Below are 15386 nucleotides of genomic sequence, written 5' to 3'. Positions count from 1 at the left end.
TGAATGATTATCGAACCACTACTTCCGCATTCTTCGATTTAGAGATTATGGGATGCAACAAAAATCATATGATTTTGACTAATTTTTATATCAGTTGTTTTTTCTTTTCTTTTTCAAATTAAAAAATACACTCATATCTCATGCAGAAAATATTGTTTAAGGAGATAAAAACAAATACTATTATTCATTAGAATGTATAAAATTAAACATAAAAAATATTCCTCAGCTACAAATTTTCAAATTTATGAATATAATTTAATTAAAAAACTGTATCTAAATTTCAGCATATTTCAAATATCTATCTTGCTTTAAAAATAACGTAGGAATACTTTTATTCACTATAATTAATGAGTTCTATCCACTTTATTCACAAGATATACCATACTCGCTGACGTACATAAAGTTTTAACTTGGAAAACGGAATAATAAAAAATCATCAAAACAATTAAGTCTAAATATCTTTTAATAAATTCGTTAGACAAATTTTCTAAACCTTTTTAGTATCAGACACTTTCTCGACATACAGTACTAATTCTTGGGAAAAATCTATGAAAATAAAAAAAGTTAAATATAAATTTGAAATGTCTTTGACTCGAGATAAGAAATATCATAAATTTAAAACTCATTATATAGTAACTAATTTTGTCAAACTTTTCAAGACATGTTATTTTTATCGTCCCAACGCCAACAACATGAATAAAAACAAACAAAAACTCACTCCCAAATTGTCAGTGGTGCATCAACACACTCTCACCTCTTTCTTCTAAAAACAATTAGATTACATGTTCTCATATTCATTCAAAATATTCAATTATTAAATCTGAACTTTAACTTTAATTTAATACAATAAACTAATTTATAAAAACAATATTTTCATTTTTCTTCTATATCATAAAAGATTAATGGCATCTCTATCCCAAGAATGTCTTGGAATCACCGATTTTCAACTTGAATATTATTATAAACATTCATTCCTTGCACACTTCGTTAAAGAAAGGAAAATGTTACTGTTCAATCGTACGTACATTATCACGCAATTGAAAATATTTGATTCTCATAATAATTATTTCGCGAATAAAAAAAGATGCAACAGTGTATAATTAAAAATTGTCTGCGACGTACATGTATATCAACTCCTAATTTTATCTCGAAGAAAGAATAATTCAAAAAATCAAATTAATATTTTTACAAAGTATGAACAAATCAGGTGAAATCAAAATCACGTTATAATTATAGGTTCTTACAAAAAAATTGTACGTAGTTTAATCGATTGGATACGAATTTATAAATTTTAATGGGGAGGTAGCCATGAAGAAAGCACTAGACAAAGCATAACTTTATCTGTTTTGTATATTTGAATTAAATAATTTGTTGATGAGGCACTCTCATTTCTATAAATTGCACCCTGCACGAAGGCTCTTCTCACAGCATACAGTTGCAGAGGTGGTAAAGTGAGAGAGAAAATAATAATAATAGAGAAATGGAGAATTTTCCAGTTGTTGACATGGGGAACCTTAACAATGAAGAGAGAGGAGCAACCATGGAGAAAATAAAGGACGCCTGCGAGAACTGGGGTTTCTTCGAGGTAGCCATTTCAAACTGTTTTGTTTTTTTTTTTTTCTAAAAATGAAATGTTTTTAAACTCTTTTTTTTTTGGGATTCATGTGATTTTGTTTTGCTGTGTGAAGCTGGTGAACCATGGAATATCCGTAGAGTTGATGGACACTGTGGAGAGGGTGACGAAAGAGCACTACGAAAGGTGTATGGAGCAAAGGTTCAAGGAAATGGTGGAAAGCAAAGGTTTGGAGTGTGCAGAGTCCGAAATCAATGACATGGATTGGGAAAGCACCTTCTTTTTGCGGCATCTTCCTGAGTCTAACATTTCAGAGATCCCTGATCTGGGCGAAGAACAGAGGAAGGTGATGAAGGAGTTTGCAGTGGAACTGGAGAAACTGGCTGAGCAAGTTCTTGAGTTGGTGTGTGAGAATCTTGGGCTGGAGAAAGGGTATCTGAAGAAGGTGTTTTATGGGTCAAAGGGACCAAATTTTGGGACGAAAGTGAGTAACTACCCTCCTTGTCCGAAGCCAGAGCTGATAAAGGGTCTGAGAGCTCACACAGATGCTGGTGGCATCATTCTACTGTTTCAAGATCACAAGGTCAGTGGATTGCAGCTCCTCAAAGATGGCCACTGGATCGATGTTCCCCCAATGCGCCACTCCATTGTCATCAACCTTGGGGACCAACTCGAGGTATTTAACGTGTTTTATGATAATATTTGAGTTGTTTAGTTCAATATTTAACGCACTTAATCTAATACAGAACGTGTTTTATGATAATATTTGAGATGTTTATTTTTGATGTGATTAATTTATTTGAGTTTTAAAACAGGTGATTACGAATGGAAAATACAAGAGTGTGATGCACCGTGTGATTACACAGAGCGATGGGAACAGAATGTCCATAGCGTCGTTTTACAATCCGGGGAATGATGCAGTGATAGCTCCAGCAGAAGCGTTGGTGAAGGAAGACGAGAATACCAAAGATTATCCCAAATTTGTTTTTGATGATTACATGAAGCTCTATGCTGGGCTTAAATTCCAGGCCAAAGAGCCCAGGTTTGAAGCTATGAAGGCCATCCAATCATCCACCGTTAATTTTGGCCCAATAGCAACTGTCTAAGCCTCAACTTCTTCAACCTTCAACCTTCAACCGTTATATTATATTATATTATTAACTATAAGAATAATAATAATAATATATATGAGTACTTGTATGTTTGTTTGCTATGGGTGCCTCGTTATGCATGTGTAGCATAAACCAAATTTATGGTTTGAAAATAAAAGATTAGTTTGATATGATAATTGTTTATTTATGTAATGTGAGTGATGCTTAATGTTATAAAGTGTCTCTAAATGCCAACTTTAATAATAACTGGTGGAGGAATTTTTCGCCTTTACTATATAATCTTGTACTTTGCCCTTTCTTCAAGAATTTTGTTTAGTTATTTTTAACTTGGATTTGTATTAAACTTCAATATCCATATGATTTGAATTTAATTAAAAAGAAAAAAAAGGGAAAAGAAATAAACTAAAATACCTACTTGGATATAAATATTTGAGAATTTACCAACAGATCAATCGAGACAATAGCTTGTAGACGAATGTAACCGTGATGTAGTTGATTCAGTTCTCAATTAATAGATTAATAAATGACTAGATTAATAGAAAGCTTTTTAATGAAGAAAATGGAATTGAATGAAGAAGACTAAGAATAGATAATTTTTTTTGTATTTATAAAAAAAAATGAAGAATATTGTGACATAACTGTTAAATACTTTTGCGTGTCAAATATCATTATTCGCAGAAGAAACTCCTTCTTTGATGTTCATTTTTCCTCGATATCGGTTTGACTAAAGCAACAAAATGATTTAGAAGTTCTAATATCTACAAAATTATTTTTATTTATATTTTAAAACTTAAAATTATTTAATATAAAAATTAGTTAACTTCGAAAATATCTTTAATTCTTTCTTTCTGAACCAAACAGCAAAACTAATATTTTTTTCTCCCAACAAATACCTTACATCTCTTTTTAGTTAAATATAGAATGTTTAAAAGAAAATATGAAAAGAAAAAAAATTAATAAATACAAAAAGTAAGATTGAAAATATGTTAAATTTTCTACATACATAATAATAACAAAAGAGTTTATTCCTTTTAACTATTTTTTTTAGCATGCATACATTTCTTTTATTTTAACTTTTAAATAATTATTTTTTAAAATTCAATGAACTATCACGATAAAAAAGTTACTTACACAGTAAAAAAACTACCTATAATAAATTTATTTAAATTATTTATTCTATAATTAACTTTTGTGAAACTTTTTCATAATTTAATAATATTTTTTTATTTTAATAATTACATTTTTAGTTTAATAATTATTATTATAGAAAGAAAGCAAAAAAATACATTTGCCTAATGTGTTTCTATGCTAATGAATATAAAGAAAATTAGACGAAAATATTATATACTTAATTATATTTTTAATTATATAATATAGTCCTGTTATAAATATTTTTTCGATATATATTACATAAATAATTATATTAAAACTATTATTAATATTTATTTTTTATTGCAATAAAATAAATAATTAAAATAATAATATTAAAAAAGTAAATAAATATATTTCACTCCTCACTTAGTTTCGTGATGTGATCCAAACCATCTACAATCGAAACATGACCGGGAGCTTCTCCCTGCACCCCCAAATCTTCTCCTGTAACCCCAATAATTACACCCTTTTGACCCTAATTAAAAGTATGAAACGGATTCCGAAATCCATTTCATAAATTTTCATGTTTTTTATGAAACGGATTACAGAATCCGTTTCAGAAAAGTATGAAACGGATTCCGAAATCTGTTTCTAAAAAAAATTAAAATTAAAAACGTGGTTGTCGTTAATGTCGCTGAGGGAGGGGTCGAAGATAGTGTCGAACTCGACGGCGAAGGAGGTTGAGTTGGGGGAGGGTTGGGGGAGGCCCATGGAGAGGGCGGGAAAGTGGGTGGAGGAGGCGATGAGGAAGGCAAGGCCTTCGCCGGAGGGGCAGGAGGGAGAGGAGAGGATGGAGTTAGTTTGGGGGTCAAGAAAACAGAAGGTCAAAAGGGTAATTATTGGGGGTACATGAGAAGGTTTGGGGTGCAGGGAGAAGTCCCAACATGACCTCTATTGAAACGTTCTTACCCATTAACTTATTTACCTTTTATAAGTCTCATTTTTTAAGTTTATTTATGACATGTTTAAAAGTCTAACCTAACCTAACATAAAAGTTCATTTTTATGATCAATCAGTCTTGTTCATCAAATAAATTGTTTTTTATTTTCTAAATACTATTATTGAAAGAAACAAAAAATTTCAAAAAATAAAAATTGGACAAACACATAAAGTAGTTATAAATTTAAACTAATTTAAATTAAATTAAAAAATTCAAAATAAGTTTGATCTAATTAAATAGATGTAGATGTCATCTCTAATATACTTTATGGGATTTAAATTGAATTTTGAAAAATTCAATTTATACCGAAGTTGTATAGGCGTAGGCAATTAGGCATAGCAGTTATTGTACTAAAAAAGGGAAAATTGTTTGTTGCTAATTCTTTGGAGGATTCTAAGTTTCCTCCTGAGGAAACAGATAAAATAATGCCATAAATAATGAGCCTTCCCTTTAAATTGGAATGCAACCAAACCAGAATGTTGATAATATTTAAGAATGAAAAGTAGGTAAAAAAACATCATCGTTGAATTTTGCAAACCAACAGTGTCACGATAAGAGTTCTAAAAAAGTAGGTAATTTTGGTTGATCGGAGAACTAACAATGGACTATGGTTTCAACTCTCCCTATTATTATCAAATACTGTCAATAAAAAAATAAAAAGGAGGGGTTTAAATTGAGTAAACGAAATGAAGTTGATTAATGTTTAATAAGAAAATTATTTACAAACTTATGTTATTATGAAATATGTTAAATTTTTGTGAATGGGAGAAATCCAATAATTTCAATTTTATGAAAGTTTTGTTTAGAAAATAATATGAATGAATAAAATGTGTCTAAAGATTATATATTAACTAGAGACAAGACGAATTTATAATATATATAAATAGGGATACATATCACTTTATAAATTAGTTTTATAAGATTTATCTAAAGTGGTTAAATAACATTAATGTTAGATTTATTGTTCCATTTATTATTAGACTAACATTAATGTCTAGTCACACTAGTGTATATGCCTCCGTGTGAAAGGTTTCGTTGGACATCAACAAAAAATAAGATGAATTTATAGTATATAAATAAAATGCAAACATCATCTTTTTTATAGGAATAAATTAGTCTTAAAATACATTTTTTATGAAAATGTGATATCAATTTTTTATTGTATTTTTTTGGATTCATGTTTCATTATTGTTCAAACAAATTTTGATGAATTTTTTTGAAGATTCAATGGTATAATTAGAGACTAATAAATATAACACAAACAAGAGAATTAATAGTTGGCAAAGTCTTTTTATTGAAAGTGATAAAAGTAGTCAAAGCCTTAGACTTTGAGTTGTAGTTATAATTTCTTGCAGACCAATTGTCATGCCCCTCAAACTTATATTTCATATTTGGGAAAGACTGATTTCTTGAAGACCTATCATTTATTAAATTCTCTACAAAACGTGATTACTTCTGTGAAGCAATGAACTCAAAGCAGAGGGTGTAAATATCTAACACATATTAAACATTCAGATTGAATTCAAAAGGAAATCTAAGATAATCAACAACATAACAAAATAACAAAAAAATTTCCCATTAAGGAAGTTGATTATACAATTTAATCTCCCAATTCAATATACTTGAAATGATTAAAATGAAATTCGGAAATACCAAGATGGGACGTAATGAAAGGGCTATAAGCTGAAACGTGGAAGATATTCTTGCTTGCCAATCACATTCATCAATCACACAACATAAGTTAACCAAGAAAATTGACCAATGCATATTCTGACAAAATTAGTATATAATGTTTGATAAAATATTACCACTTTCATATTTGAAGACATTTGTCATAGATAGTAGCCAATTTCAATGAAACAGTCGAGTCCGGGCACTCAAACTTCATGGTAATTCATCTCTTTTGTGTCCTCTTCTATATTTGCTTTTCACTTTTATTATTCTATTCATCACTATAGCTGAAAACTAAAGGTGTTATTTGACTTGAGGACCTCCAATAAAGTTCACATTACCACTCCAAAGTGCAAAAATTTCACTCACTCAGCAAAGATTACTGTCAATGATCGATACAAACAAACTCAAGACATGGCCCCATAAATCTCCATCTTATAAACTCAGCAACACATTCAGCACATTGATAAGGGCAATCAATACAAATGTCTGAAATTTAAGCAAGTAAGCAATACTCAAACTAAGTTGCATCCGCATTACTAACATAGCAGGGGACAAAAATGATTGGTCCTTAGCAAGTGAGATTGATTAATGATTGCGTAAATAATGTTAAAAAATAATCTCCCTTCATTAGATCGCTGAGAACTTCAGAGAAAGGAAAAAGAAAACGGGCACAGCTAACTAGTTAAGGCACCCTAAATTTTCAATTTCTATTTCCAAAAAAAAAATAAGATATCGCATCTAAACTCCAAGCAACAAGGATATTCTTTGTCCAGAGTCGTCATTTAACACTCAGCTGAACAACAGACGCAGAAGAGATTTCGAAGCCAACCCATCTCATACTTCATTAGCCTTATTGATATCTGGTTTAATGGTCTTATTGTGCCGTGTGTTCTCAACCTTTTTATCATCTCCATCTTTAGCATCACCATTTGAGGAATGATTCTTTAGAACCATGGAAATATCTGCTTCAGAAGCTCCTGCAAGCTTAAAGCGTTCAGTTGCAGCATCCAGGTTTTCCTTCCAACCACTCATTCCTAATTTGCATTCAACTTGGGATCTTTCAAAAAGCATATTACCCCAGAAGAGGTGAATTTGAGATCTCATGACAGCTGCTTGCTCAGCAGCTTCTTCTGCAGATATATCACCCTGACCAGCGGAGGACTCACCTTCACTAGTACCTCCTTGTTTCTTTCTTCTTCTCAATAATTCATCTTTCTTGGTTGCATTTGGGTCCTTTAGCTCTTTTGCTCTCTGCTCCTCTAGTTTCTCCCACATATCTGTTGCGGCTTTCATCTTCTCCTCGGCGCTGTCAAAAAGTTGAAGTGTCTCCTTAGAATCCCAGCCAGATAGATCTATCTTCTTAGCAAGTGCAAAAGACCAATGAAGTTTAGCCATTTCAAATTGCTGCTGCCCCAGAGCCAACAGTCCCTCATAAAAGTCTGATTTGATCGAGAGTGCTTCCTCGTACTTCTGTCTTGCCAACGAATACTTTTCCTTGACCCATTCATAAGCCACTTGAAGCTGCTCAGCCACAACCTCTTTCCCAGCTGACTCATCCAGAGGGATCCGCTTCCTAGCTGCACACATGTGAACATTACCCCAGTTGAAGAAAGCTAAAGCAGCAACCTCCTGAAACTTTGAAGCAGCCTTGTCAAATAGATCCTGGGCCTCCTCACTAGTTACTGTTTCCTCGAGTGCCTCAGAACAAAGCTCCATCCCAAGCTCATGCAAGTCAATATGAGCGTCTGGATCAATACCAACATGTGAGCGGAAAAGCTGAGCAAACTCAAACAACCAATCATCCATCTCCACCTCTTTGCTTTCAGTATCTCCAGTAGCTCCTTGCTTTTCCTTTGGAGCCTCCTTCTCTGTCTTATCAACCTCACTGTCAGGAACTTCAGAGGCAGATTCGCCTAGGGAAGAATGAGATCCGCTCTCATCTCCCTTGACCCCTTCATTCTCAACTGGTTTTTCTTCCTCTTCTTCCAATAAAGGTGGTTCCTGCTCCGGACTAACTTCAACAATATGCAGTCTCAGCATTGAAACAGAATCACTTTTAACTTCCCCAAGTTCTTTGAGGAGATGGTTATCAACACTAGACTCTGCCAGTCTGAGTTCATCAGTAGAGGTTATAGTCACCAGATCACCGTCGCAATCCTTATATTTGATCAGAACAGAACTTGACGAAGGAAATCTTTTGCTCACTACATCCCTCAGTACTCTAAAGTTGCAATTGACAGGCATCTGTGCGAGCCTAATGTCATGATCATAAACAAGCTTCAACGGTCTCCACAGAATTGCAGCCTGAGAACGCTGCCCATGAATGCCCGAAGACTGTTCCTTCTGGTCATCCTTCCCAGGGTTAGATGGCTTTGGAGAACCACTTGAAGGCTTCAACACCAGTTTTGGCAAGTGGGACTTGTTATCAGAACCATTTTCAGTCGGCAAAACCGGTTGTGCCTTGCTGTCTAGCTTGTTACTATTAGGCAACACAACAGATCCAACTGCTGAATTGGCTCCCTTCTTCGCCACTGGCCGGGCTGGCAAACAGGGCCCCAATCCAGCAATAGGGGCGCCACGGACGGCGGAAGCGCCAAGAGCAGCTGGAGAGGGTCGACTTTGGAGGTCCTGCTGGGCTTCCTGGCGCGGGCCCAACGCAGTCCTCAATCTCTGAGCGATCTCCAAAGCATCACGGTTACTAGGATCAGCACCCAACAAGAACTGCACATCCTGCACAGCCATTTCATACTTCCCGACAGCCTCGTAGGCACGGGCCCGGCGAAGAAGGGCCCGGACAAAGCGGGGCTGGACCTGAAGCGCCATGGTGCACTCAGAAATCACAGCTTCATAATCTATGGGCTTCATCTGCATCAAACACGCCGCCCTGTTGCTGTGGAAAACGGCTCTGTCAGGGTGCGTTTTGGGGGTTAAACGAAGGGCACTCTCGTACTGTTCAAGAGCACCGGCATAGTCCTTATTCTGGAACCTCTTATTCCCTTCCTCTTTCATCTCATTCGCCTTCTTCAAAAATATCGACGAATCCAACAACTCCGACCCACCGTTAGCCGTTGGGACACCAACACCTGAACCCAAATTATCAACCACACCCTGGTTTGGGTTCGAACCACCCTTCTTTCTCCTACCCCCTGATTTCCCCATGTTACTGCCCTTCCTACGCGTCATTATTAACTCAAATTCAAATCAACAAAAACTAGAATACTCGTTGCCATGAATCTAAAGCCCAAATTAACAGAGCAATAGGAGAGATTTAAAAAGAAAAAATAGTTAAGACTTACCGGTGAGAAGCCGCACGAAACGAAAACTGGGCCAAAAATTGGATAACCTGTGTCAGTAGAAGACTCTAGAAGAGGAAAAAGAAGATAGCTTGTGGCATTGAATAAAAAAAGAAGGTGTGGGTAGCTTGGTTTTGTTAGTTCAATGGTATTTGTTGGGTTTTGAGAACTCGGCGTAGGTCTGAAACCCTAGATAGTTTAGTTCCTTATCACAAGCACGTTCATTGTTTCTTCCTTATTCTCAACCCTATGATGTGATGAATCTGTTGTTGACTTCGTAGGGTTTAGAGGTATTTTCGTAAATAAAATAAGGAGGAGGGGTAATTTTGTCCCGTGGTAATGACAGGTTAGGGTTTGTATCGAATTGACGACTCTATAAATTGCGCCTAAGATTTGTTTCAATCTACACAATATGTTTTCGACGGCGAAGAAGGACAACCGGGTTAGATGAATAAGGTTGTCATAGTTGTTTGTATTGTCATGATAAATGATAAGTGCTTCGATTTCAATTGTCATTTGTTTTCTGTTTCCTGCAAAAGAAAGTCCTCAGTGGGTTTATATGAGAATGAAGAGACTGTTCAAAGTGTCTCTGCCATTGTTTGATCATTGAGGTATAAAAAATAGGCGAGTCATCGTTTCGGTCGCCCTTTTTATGGTTGGCGAATCGATTGTTCCTCGTCTACATTCTTTTTCTCTTGTTTTTATTTGTTCAGTTCGTTTTTCTTTGCCTTATTTATTGTTTTTGCAATTTGGTGAATGCTTTGATTCAGAAAGAAATCCATGTTCGATCAAATTAAGAAAGCAGAGGACTTGTTAGGAATTCAAGTGTGAGTCTAAGTTTCATATTGACCAGAATTGAAAAAGTAGAACACCATATAAGGATAAAGACCCATAAACCCATTCCTTTAAGGTTTTGGGTTGAGAGTGGTGTCAGTGTTTGGACTCAGGTCTCATTGGTGTTGTCTCCCCAGTGATACCCCTCTTTTAAACCTTACAGGACTTGTGCATTCTGTTTGAAAACTATTCGATAGAAATCAAAAATTTTATACTAAATTGAAACACTTTTGATTTGTGCGAACTTTTGATTTGTGCGATTTGGCTGTGACAATGTGAAGTGTTATCTACTGGACGCATTCGGCGAAAAATAACAATTTAATTATTTACATAAATCACTGTATTTCATTCACTTTTGCTCTGTTTTTCTGTAAGTTCTTAAAAATTTCTGGTCATCTTTTATTGACTTAGTATATTCTCTTAAGAATTTGTGTCTTGATGAATGAATACATCACTCTTTTTTTTTGTTTGTCTTGGGAGAAGACAAATATATATATATATATAATCTTTCTCCTGGGTCCTTTACCTTGGGGTCATGAGATGCGAAATCAAATGAAAACATTAGTTTTTTGCATGTTTCATCACAATTTGGTGGATTTGGATCCAACATCTAATAGGAAAGTATACATCAGGAAGCTGATCCTGCCGTTATGATTAAACTAATAGTGATTATGAAACTTCACTTCATTATGGAAATATTCCATGGGAGGAAGCAGTAACTTTCTAGAATAGACAATTTTTTGTTTCTATTTCCTTGAGCATGAAAATGGGAGTTGGTGGTGCTTCAAACAGGATATATCAAATAATTCGATGAACCTCTGGTCTGACACCCTTGCTTTGGCACCTGCAAACCTTTGGTACTCATCAAAAACAGATGATAGACACCATCTCTGCAATCTTCTTATGCATCCCACAAGGCAACCAGTGCGGTGCTGATCATGGTAAATCACTGAACAATTGAAGAATAACAATTCCAAAATAGTAACGAAAATAAACTCTCAAAAGAACAAATCCATTGTGCATACCTTTCCTCGTTTACAATGAATCAAAAGGGGATGGTTTTTAACATCTGGAGACAGAAAATCAAGCACCAATTAGGTCAGTAGTATTTCGGCGAAAAATGTCGAAGCTTTATTAATAGAATAGTGAAGTTCGAGATTTTTTAATACCGAGGGCTACTTTCAAAGCTTCCCGAATTGTATTATTTGGGATGTTGACAAAGGGTTCCTGCCCACATTAGTTTCAGGCATGAGAAGGCAGTTAGTGGAGAAAGGGGATTGCTATCATTAAATTGAGATAACCTAATTTTGAGATAAAGACCGATTCCAAAGGGATAATAACAAAAATAATCCGGCAATTATGAGTCACCTTAAAACTCCAGCAAAAGATTGATTTCGAAGGAAAGTAACTAGACAGGGTAAGCTACAAACAAGATTGGTGACTATTTCGGAGTATTTAAAGGACGTAAGACTACTTACATATTGAAAATAGAGTCCCTATTTTGTAATTAGACAAACTTTTGCCACCTTAATTAGACAAATTCACGAACACACAGAAGCATCTTAAAGTCATTGTTCCAGCAAGTCCTGGATTTGCCTTTAAAGCACCTACAACCGATTTTAGTATGAGGCGGACTATAATAGCTAGTATAATTGTTGCTAAGCGGAGGTGAAAAAGGTTAATTTATGCTAAACTTCTTAAATGAGGCAAGAGTATGCCGAGGGCAATAAATAATCCGAATGTTTTTGTCCTGAAATAGCTTCATACAGAGGGAATGAAGGAAATAATTGATTCCAGAACTGCTTCAGGACAAAGGGCTTACAGTATCTGACAAACATACCAAAGCGTATTGACAGACTTACAGTATCATCTTTGGTTCAATTGAAATTTACTATCAGTTGGTCAGTATGAAAATGAAATTAAGCCTGAAACTGAAGAGAAGCCATCCCTACAAACAGGCAAGAGAAACCCGAAACCCGATACTTTCTAGTGAGCATTGAAATTCACAGCCATACCAAATAATTGTTAAGCTAAAAGCACAGAAATTGGTCTTAAGTTGAGATTTTCTCTAGTCATCACAACTAACTGTTTTAGTTGAATAACCAATATGAGGCAAAAAAAAAAAAAAAAACAAAGGACCACGTTAAGACCTACAAGTGAAGGTAAACAGCCTCTTGGTCGATATTAATAGCGTGACACTTAATTATAGTGAATACAAGCCCTTAAAACAACTGAAAACAATTGGTTAATTTCTCCGATGCATCACATCCCTAGTCCATCGTATATTGCAGTTGCATAGTTCTAAATGTTTTTGATTTTATACCGCTCCTTCAAGGAACACTAGTAACCAACCACTAAGGACGCCTTCAAGAAATTTATGCAATCTCAGTAAAATAATTTTTATATATTTAGATCTTATTATAGTCGACCTCGTCTTCAAATAACTAATTGAATAGTGTCCAAGCACCGCAGCAACAGATCAAAATAATAGCCGAAACTAAAATTAGAAAACTATAAAAAAAATCTGATAAAATTGGATTGGAAAGCTGAGTAAATAGGGAAAAAAAGTTTATGCAAATATGCAGGACGTTCGAATCAAGTAACTCCAGTAAACAGGTAGACAACAAAAGGGCAAAATTCATCAATGAATAATAATTTATTATTATTATAATAGTAAAGAAGCATCTCAGGCCAGAGTACAAACGACGATCACAAAAGGAATAATACAAACCTTACAGCCATCGATCCCGAACTGATAAAGCCTTATTCCGTTGTCCTTCAAAAATTCCGACGTCGTTTCTGGATACGGTTCAGGACACAAACATCTGCACCAAAATATATACGGATCGAACTGAAATACCGTGAAATTCTGAAAGCCGGACTCGATGACGAGACATAGAAGAAGGAAGAGAAAATGAAACAGACATTACGGAACGAAGACGGAGCGATTTCAGGAAACCGAAATTAGCAGAATTGGGAAAGCCGGACCGAAAAATGCCGTTGTCGACCATGGCGAAGTTGAGGGGCGGGACGAATATCTCATCGGCTTCGGCGTCGGTGCTGTCCTCCTGCGGCGGCGGAAGGTGGGCGGCTAGGGTCGGCTGGCCGTTGGAGTTGTCGAACTTCATGGTTTTGGCGCCAAAATGAAGAACTGAAGTGCGAAAGAGGCGATTGATTGATGTTGTTACGTGGAGGAGCGAGTTGATTGATTCACGGGATCTCCAGTTCTGAGGATCTGTCTATGGTGCTATTATAGATTATTAAATAAATATAGATAAAGATTTGGAGGTAGGGTGGTGAGAAATAGTGTAGAATATATATAGAAAGCCGAAAGAAGAAAAAGAAAAAAGAAAAAGGTAAGAGGATCTTTGATAAGATGCTTTTGAGTATGGTGTGTGATGACTGAAGAGGGAAACGTACACTGAAGGAATATGCTCAAATTGGAAGCCACCACCAAAATACCAAACCTTTTGTATTTCTACGATCCAGATACTGTATTCGCCCGGGAGAGGACTTGTATTTTGAAGTAAAATACGTATAGTAGTACGTATCTAGCAAAAGTGGAAAAAGTATAGAGCAACTTTATGGTGCAGGAAGAAAAACAAAACAATGACACATGAGTTTTGTGAAGAGCATTTAATCCAGTAAAAGAAGTGCTTAGTTTTTTGTAATTGCTCCTCGCTCTAGGGATGGCAACGGGGCGGGGCGGGTACGGGTATCATGATCTCATCCCCATCTCCATAATAAAAATTCATCCTCATTCCCATCCCCAAACCCAACGGCTATACAACTTTTGACCCATTCCCATCCCCACCGGGTAACAGGTATTTTCTTATACCCATACCCATACCCATTTTTTTATTGTTCCATATATCAATTAAATATTTTTTATAAAAAAAATTTAAAAATCACACCAACGAAATCATGATACTATCAAAATATTCAATATTAAAATAACATACTCTTTTTGATTTTCATGATGTCAAATATTAAGAAAAATATTATAATAGTATAAATCTCAAATTAAAGTATCAAATAACAACTAAATAAAATTCAAATAATTATATAAAAGCTAAAAAATTACACATTACTAAAATTTTATAATAACCAAAATATTTATTAATTTTACAAATGATCAGTGGTTTCATTTGCATTCGATCCACCTACACATAGAAAAAAAATGAAAAATTAGATATGATATAATAATTGAAATTGAAAATTTTAATTACTAGAATATAATGTACCTTCTTCATCAGATTCATTTTCACTCATGAGAACATCTTTTCCTTTTAATTTTTTAACACCTACAAACACCAAATGTAGAATATTAGATGAGAATTCACAAAAAATACTAACAAAAAATATTAATAAATTTGAGTAACTTACCTAGATGGTTTGAGTTCCATATTCAACTTCTTGTACACATCAAAGCCTCTATAGTAATATGATGAAGTCGACTACGGTGAGAAGTTAATATCTGACCACCAGTACTAAAAGCAGATTCAGAAGCTACAGTTGTTATTGGAATAGCTAAAACATCCCTTGTAATTGCTTGAAGGGTTGGAAACTTTAACCCATTTGTTTTCCACCATGATAGGATATCAAATTCTTGTGTAACCGGCAAATTATCTTCTTCCAAGTAATAATCCAACTCTGTTTTCATAACTGTAGTTCTAGATTTTTTCTTTTTTGCCATAAACTCTAAAAATTCATTTGCATCATTATCAACATCCTTTCCCAACTCCAATGATGTAGCTCTATAAGAAGAAGTTTCATTCTTTTTTTATTGATATTCCAAAACCAAATCA

General features: G+C 34.6%; 3 protein-coding genes and 1 non-coding gene across 4 annotated transcripts; 2 read left to right on the top strand and 2 right to left on the bottom strand.

The window, feature by feature from the left end:
• Positions 1-1317: 1317 nt before the first annotated feature.
• Positions 1318-2964, top strand: LOC114176120 (1-aminocyclopropane-1-carboxylate oxidase-like). Its single transcript, XM_028061057.2, has 3 exons — positions 1318-1585; positions 1689-2249; positions 2389-2964. The coding sequence occupies exons 1-3, from the start codon at positions 1481-1483 to the stop codon at positions 2677-2679; spliced, it is 957 nt and encodes a 318-aa protein (XP_027916858.2). The 5' UTR covers positions 1318-1480; the 3' UTR covers positions 2680-2964.
• Positions 2965-6863: 3899 nt separating this feature from the next.
• PHOX2 (Octicosapeptide/Phox/Bem1p (PB1) domain-containing protein / tetratricopeptide repeat (TPR)-containing protein) lies at positions 6864-10538 on the bottom strand. Its single transcript, XM_028064962.2, has 2 exons — positions 9748-10538; positions 6864-9623 (listed from the first exon to the last, which is right to left on the bottom strand). The coding sequence occupies exon 2, from the start codon at positions 9608-9610 to the stop codon at positions 7286-7288; it is 2325 nt and encodes a 774-aa protein (XP_027920763.1). The 5' UTR covers positions 9611-9623; positions 9748-10538; the 3' UTR covers positions 6864-7285.
• On the top strand, positions 10303-10429 carry LOC114179992 (small nucleolar RNA snoR111). The gene has a single exon (XR_003603572.1). It is a non-coding gene; the product is annotated as a small nucleolar RNA snoR111 (small nucleolar RNA).
• A 581-nt stretch (positions 10539-11119) lies between the features above and the next one.
• Positions 11120-13949, bottom strand: PFA-DSP4 (Phosphotyrosine protein phosphatases superfamily protein). The gene is made up of 5 exons (XM_028064963.2): positions 13504-13949; positions 13310-13403; positions 11748-11805; positions 11604-11647; positions 11120-11510 (listed from the first exon to the last, which is right to left on the bottom strand). Exons 1-5 carry the CDS (start codon positions 13704-13706, stop codon positions 11325-11327), a joined length of 585 nt encoding a protein of 194 aa, XP_027920764.1. The 5' UTR covers positions 13707-13949; the 3' UTR covers positions 11120-11324.
• Positions 13950-15386: the final 1437 nt, after the last annotated feature.

Source organism: Vigna unguiculata, chromosome 3 (assembly GCF_037176805.1).
Source record: "Vigna unguiculata cultivar grain cowpea cultivar isolate G323 ecotype 2 chromosome 3, ASM3717680v1, whole genome shotgun sequence".
Taxonomy (NCBI): domain Eukaryota; kingdom Viridiplantae; phylum Streptophyta; class Magnoliopsida; order Fabales; family Fabaceae; genus Vigna; species Vigna unguiculata.
This window is presented reverse-complemented; position numbering and strand designations above follow the sequence as displayed.

What these genes read in the sequence shown, in the direction of transcription:
- LOC114176120 (XM_028061057.2), top strand. Translation starts at nt 1,481, where the DNA reads ATGGAGAATTTTCCAGTTGTTGACATGGGGAACCTTAACAATGAAGAG. An exon ending in AGAACTGGGGTTTCTTCGAG is followed by an intron (nt 1,586 to 1,688) that starts GTAGCCATTTCA and finishes TGCTGTGTGAAG; the next exon opens with CTGGTGAACCATGGAATATC. An exon ending in ACCTTGGGGACCAACTCGAG is followed by an intron (nt 2,250 to 2,388) that starts GTATTTAACGTG and finishes GTTTTAAAACAG; the next exon opens with GTGATTACGAATGGAAAATA.
- PHOX2 (XM_028064962.2), bottom strand. Translation starts at nt 9,610, where the DNA reads ATGGGGAAATCAGGGGGTAGGAGAAAGAAGGGTGGTTCGAACCCAAAC.
- PFA-DSP4 (XM_028064963.2), bottom strand. Translation starts at nt 13,706, where the DNA reads ATGAAGTTCGACAACTCCAACGGCCAGCCGACCCTAGCCGCCCACCTT. An exon ending in AGCTTTGAAAGTAGCCCTCG is followed by an intron (nt 11,648 to 11,747) that starts GTATTAAAAAAT and finishes TTCTGTCTCCAG; the next exon opens with ATGTTAAAAACCATCCCCTT. An exon ending in TTCATTGTAAACGAGGAAAG is followed by an intron (nt 11,511 to 11,603) that starts GTATGCACAATG and finishes TACCATGATCAG; the next exon opens with CACCGCACTGGTTGCCTTGT.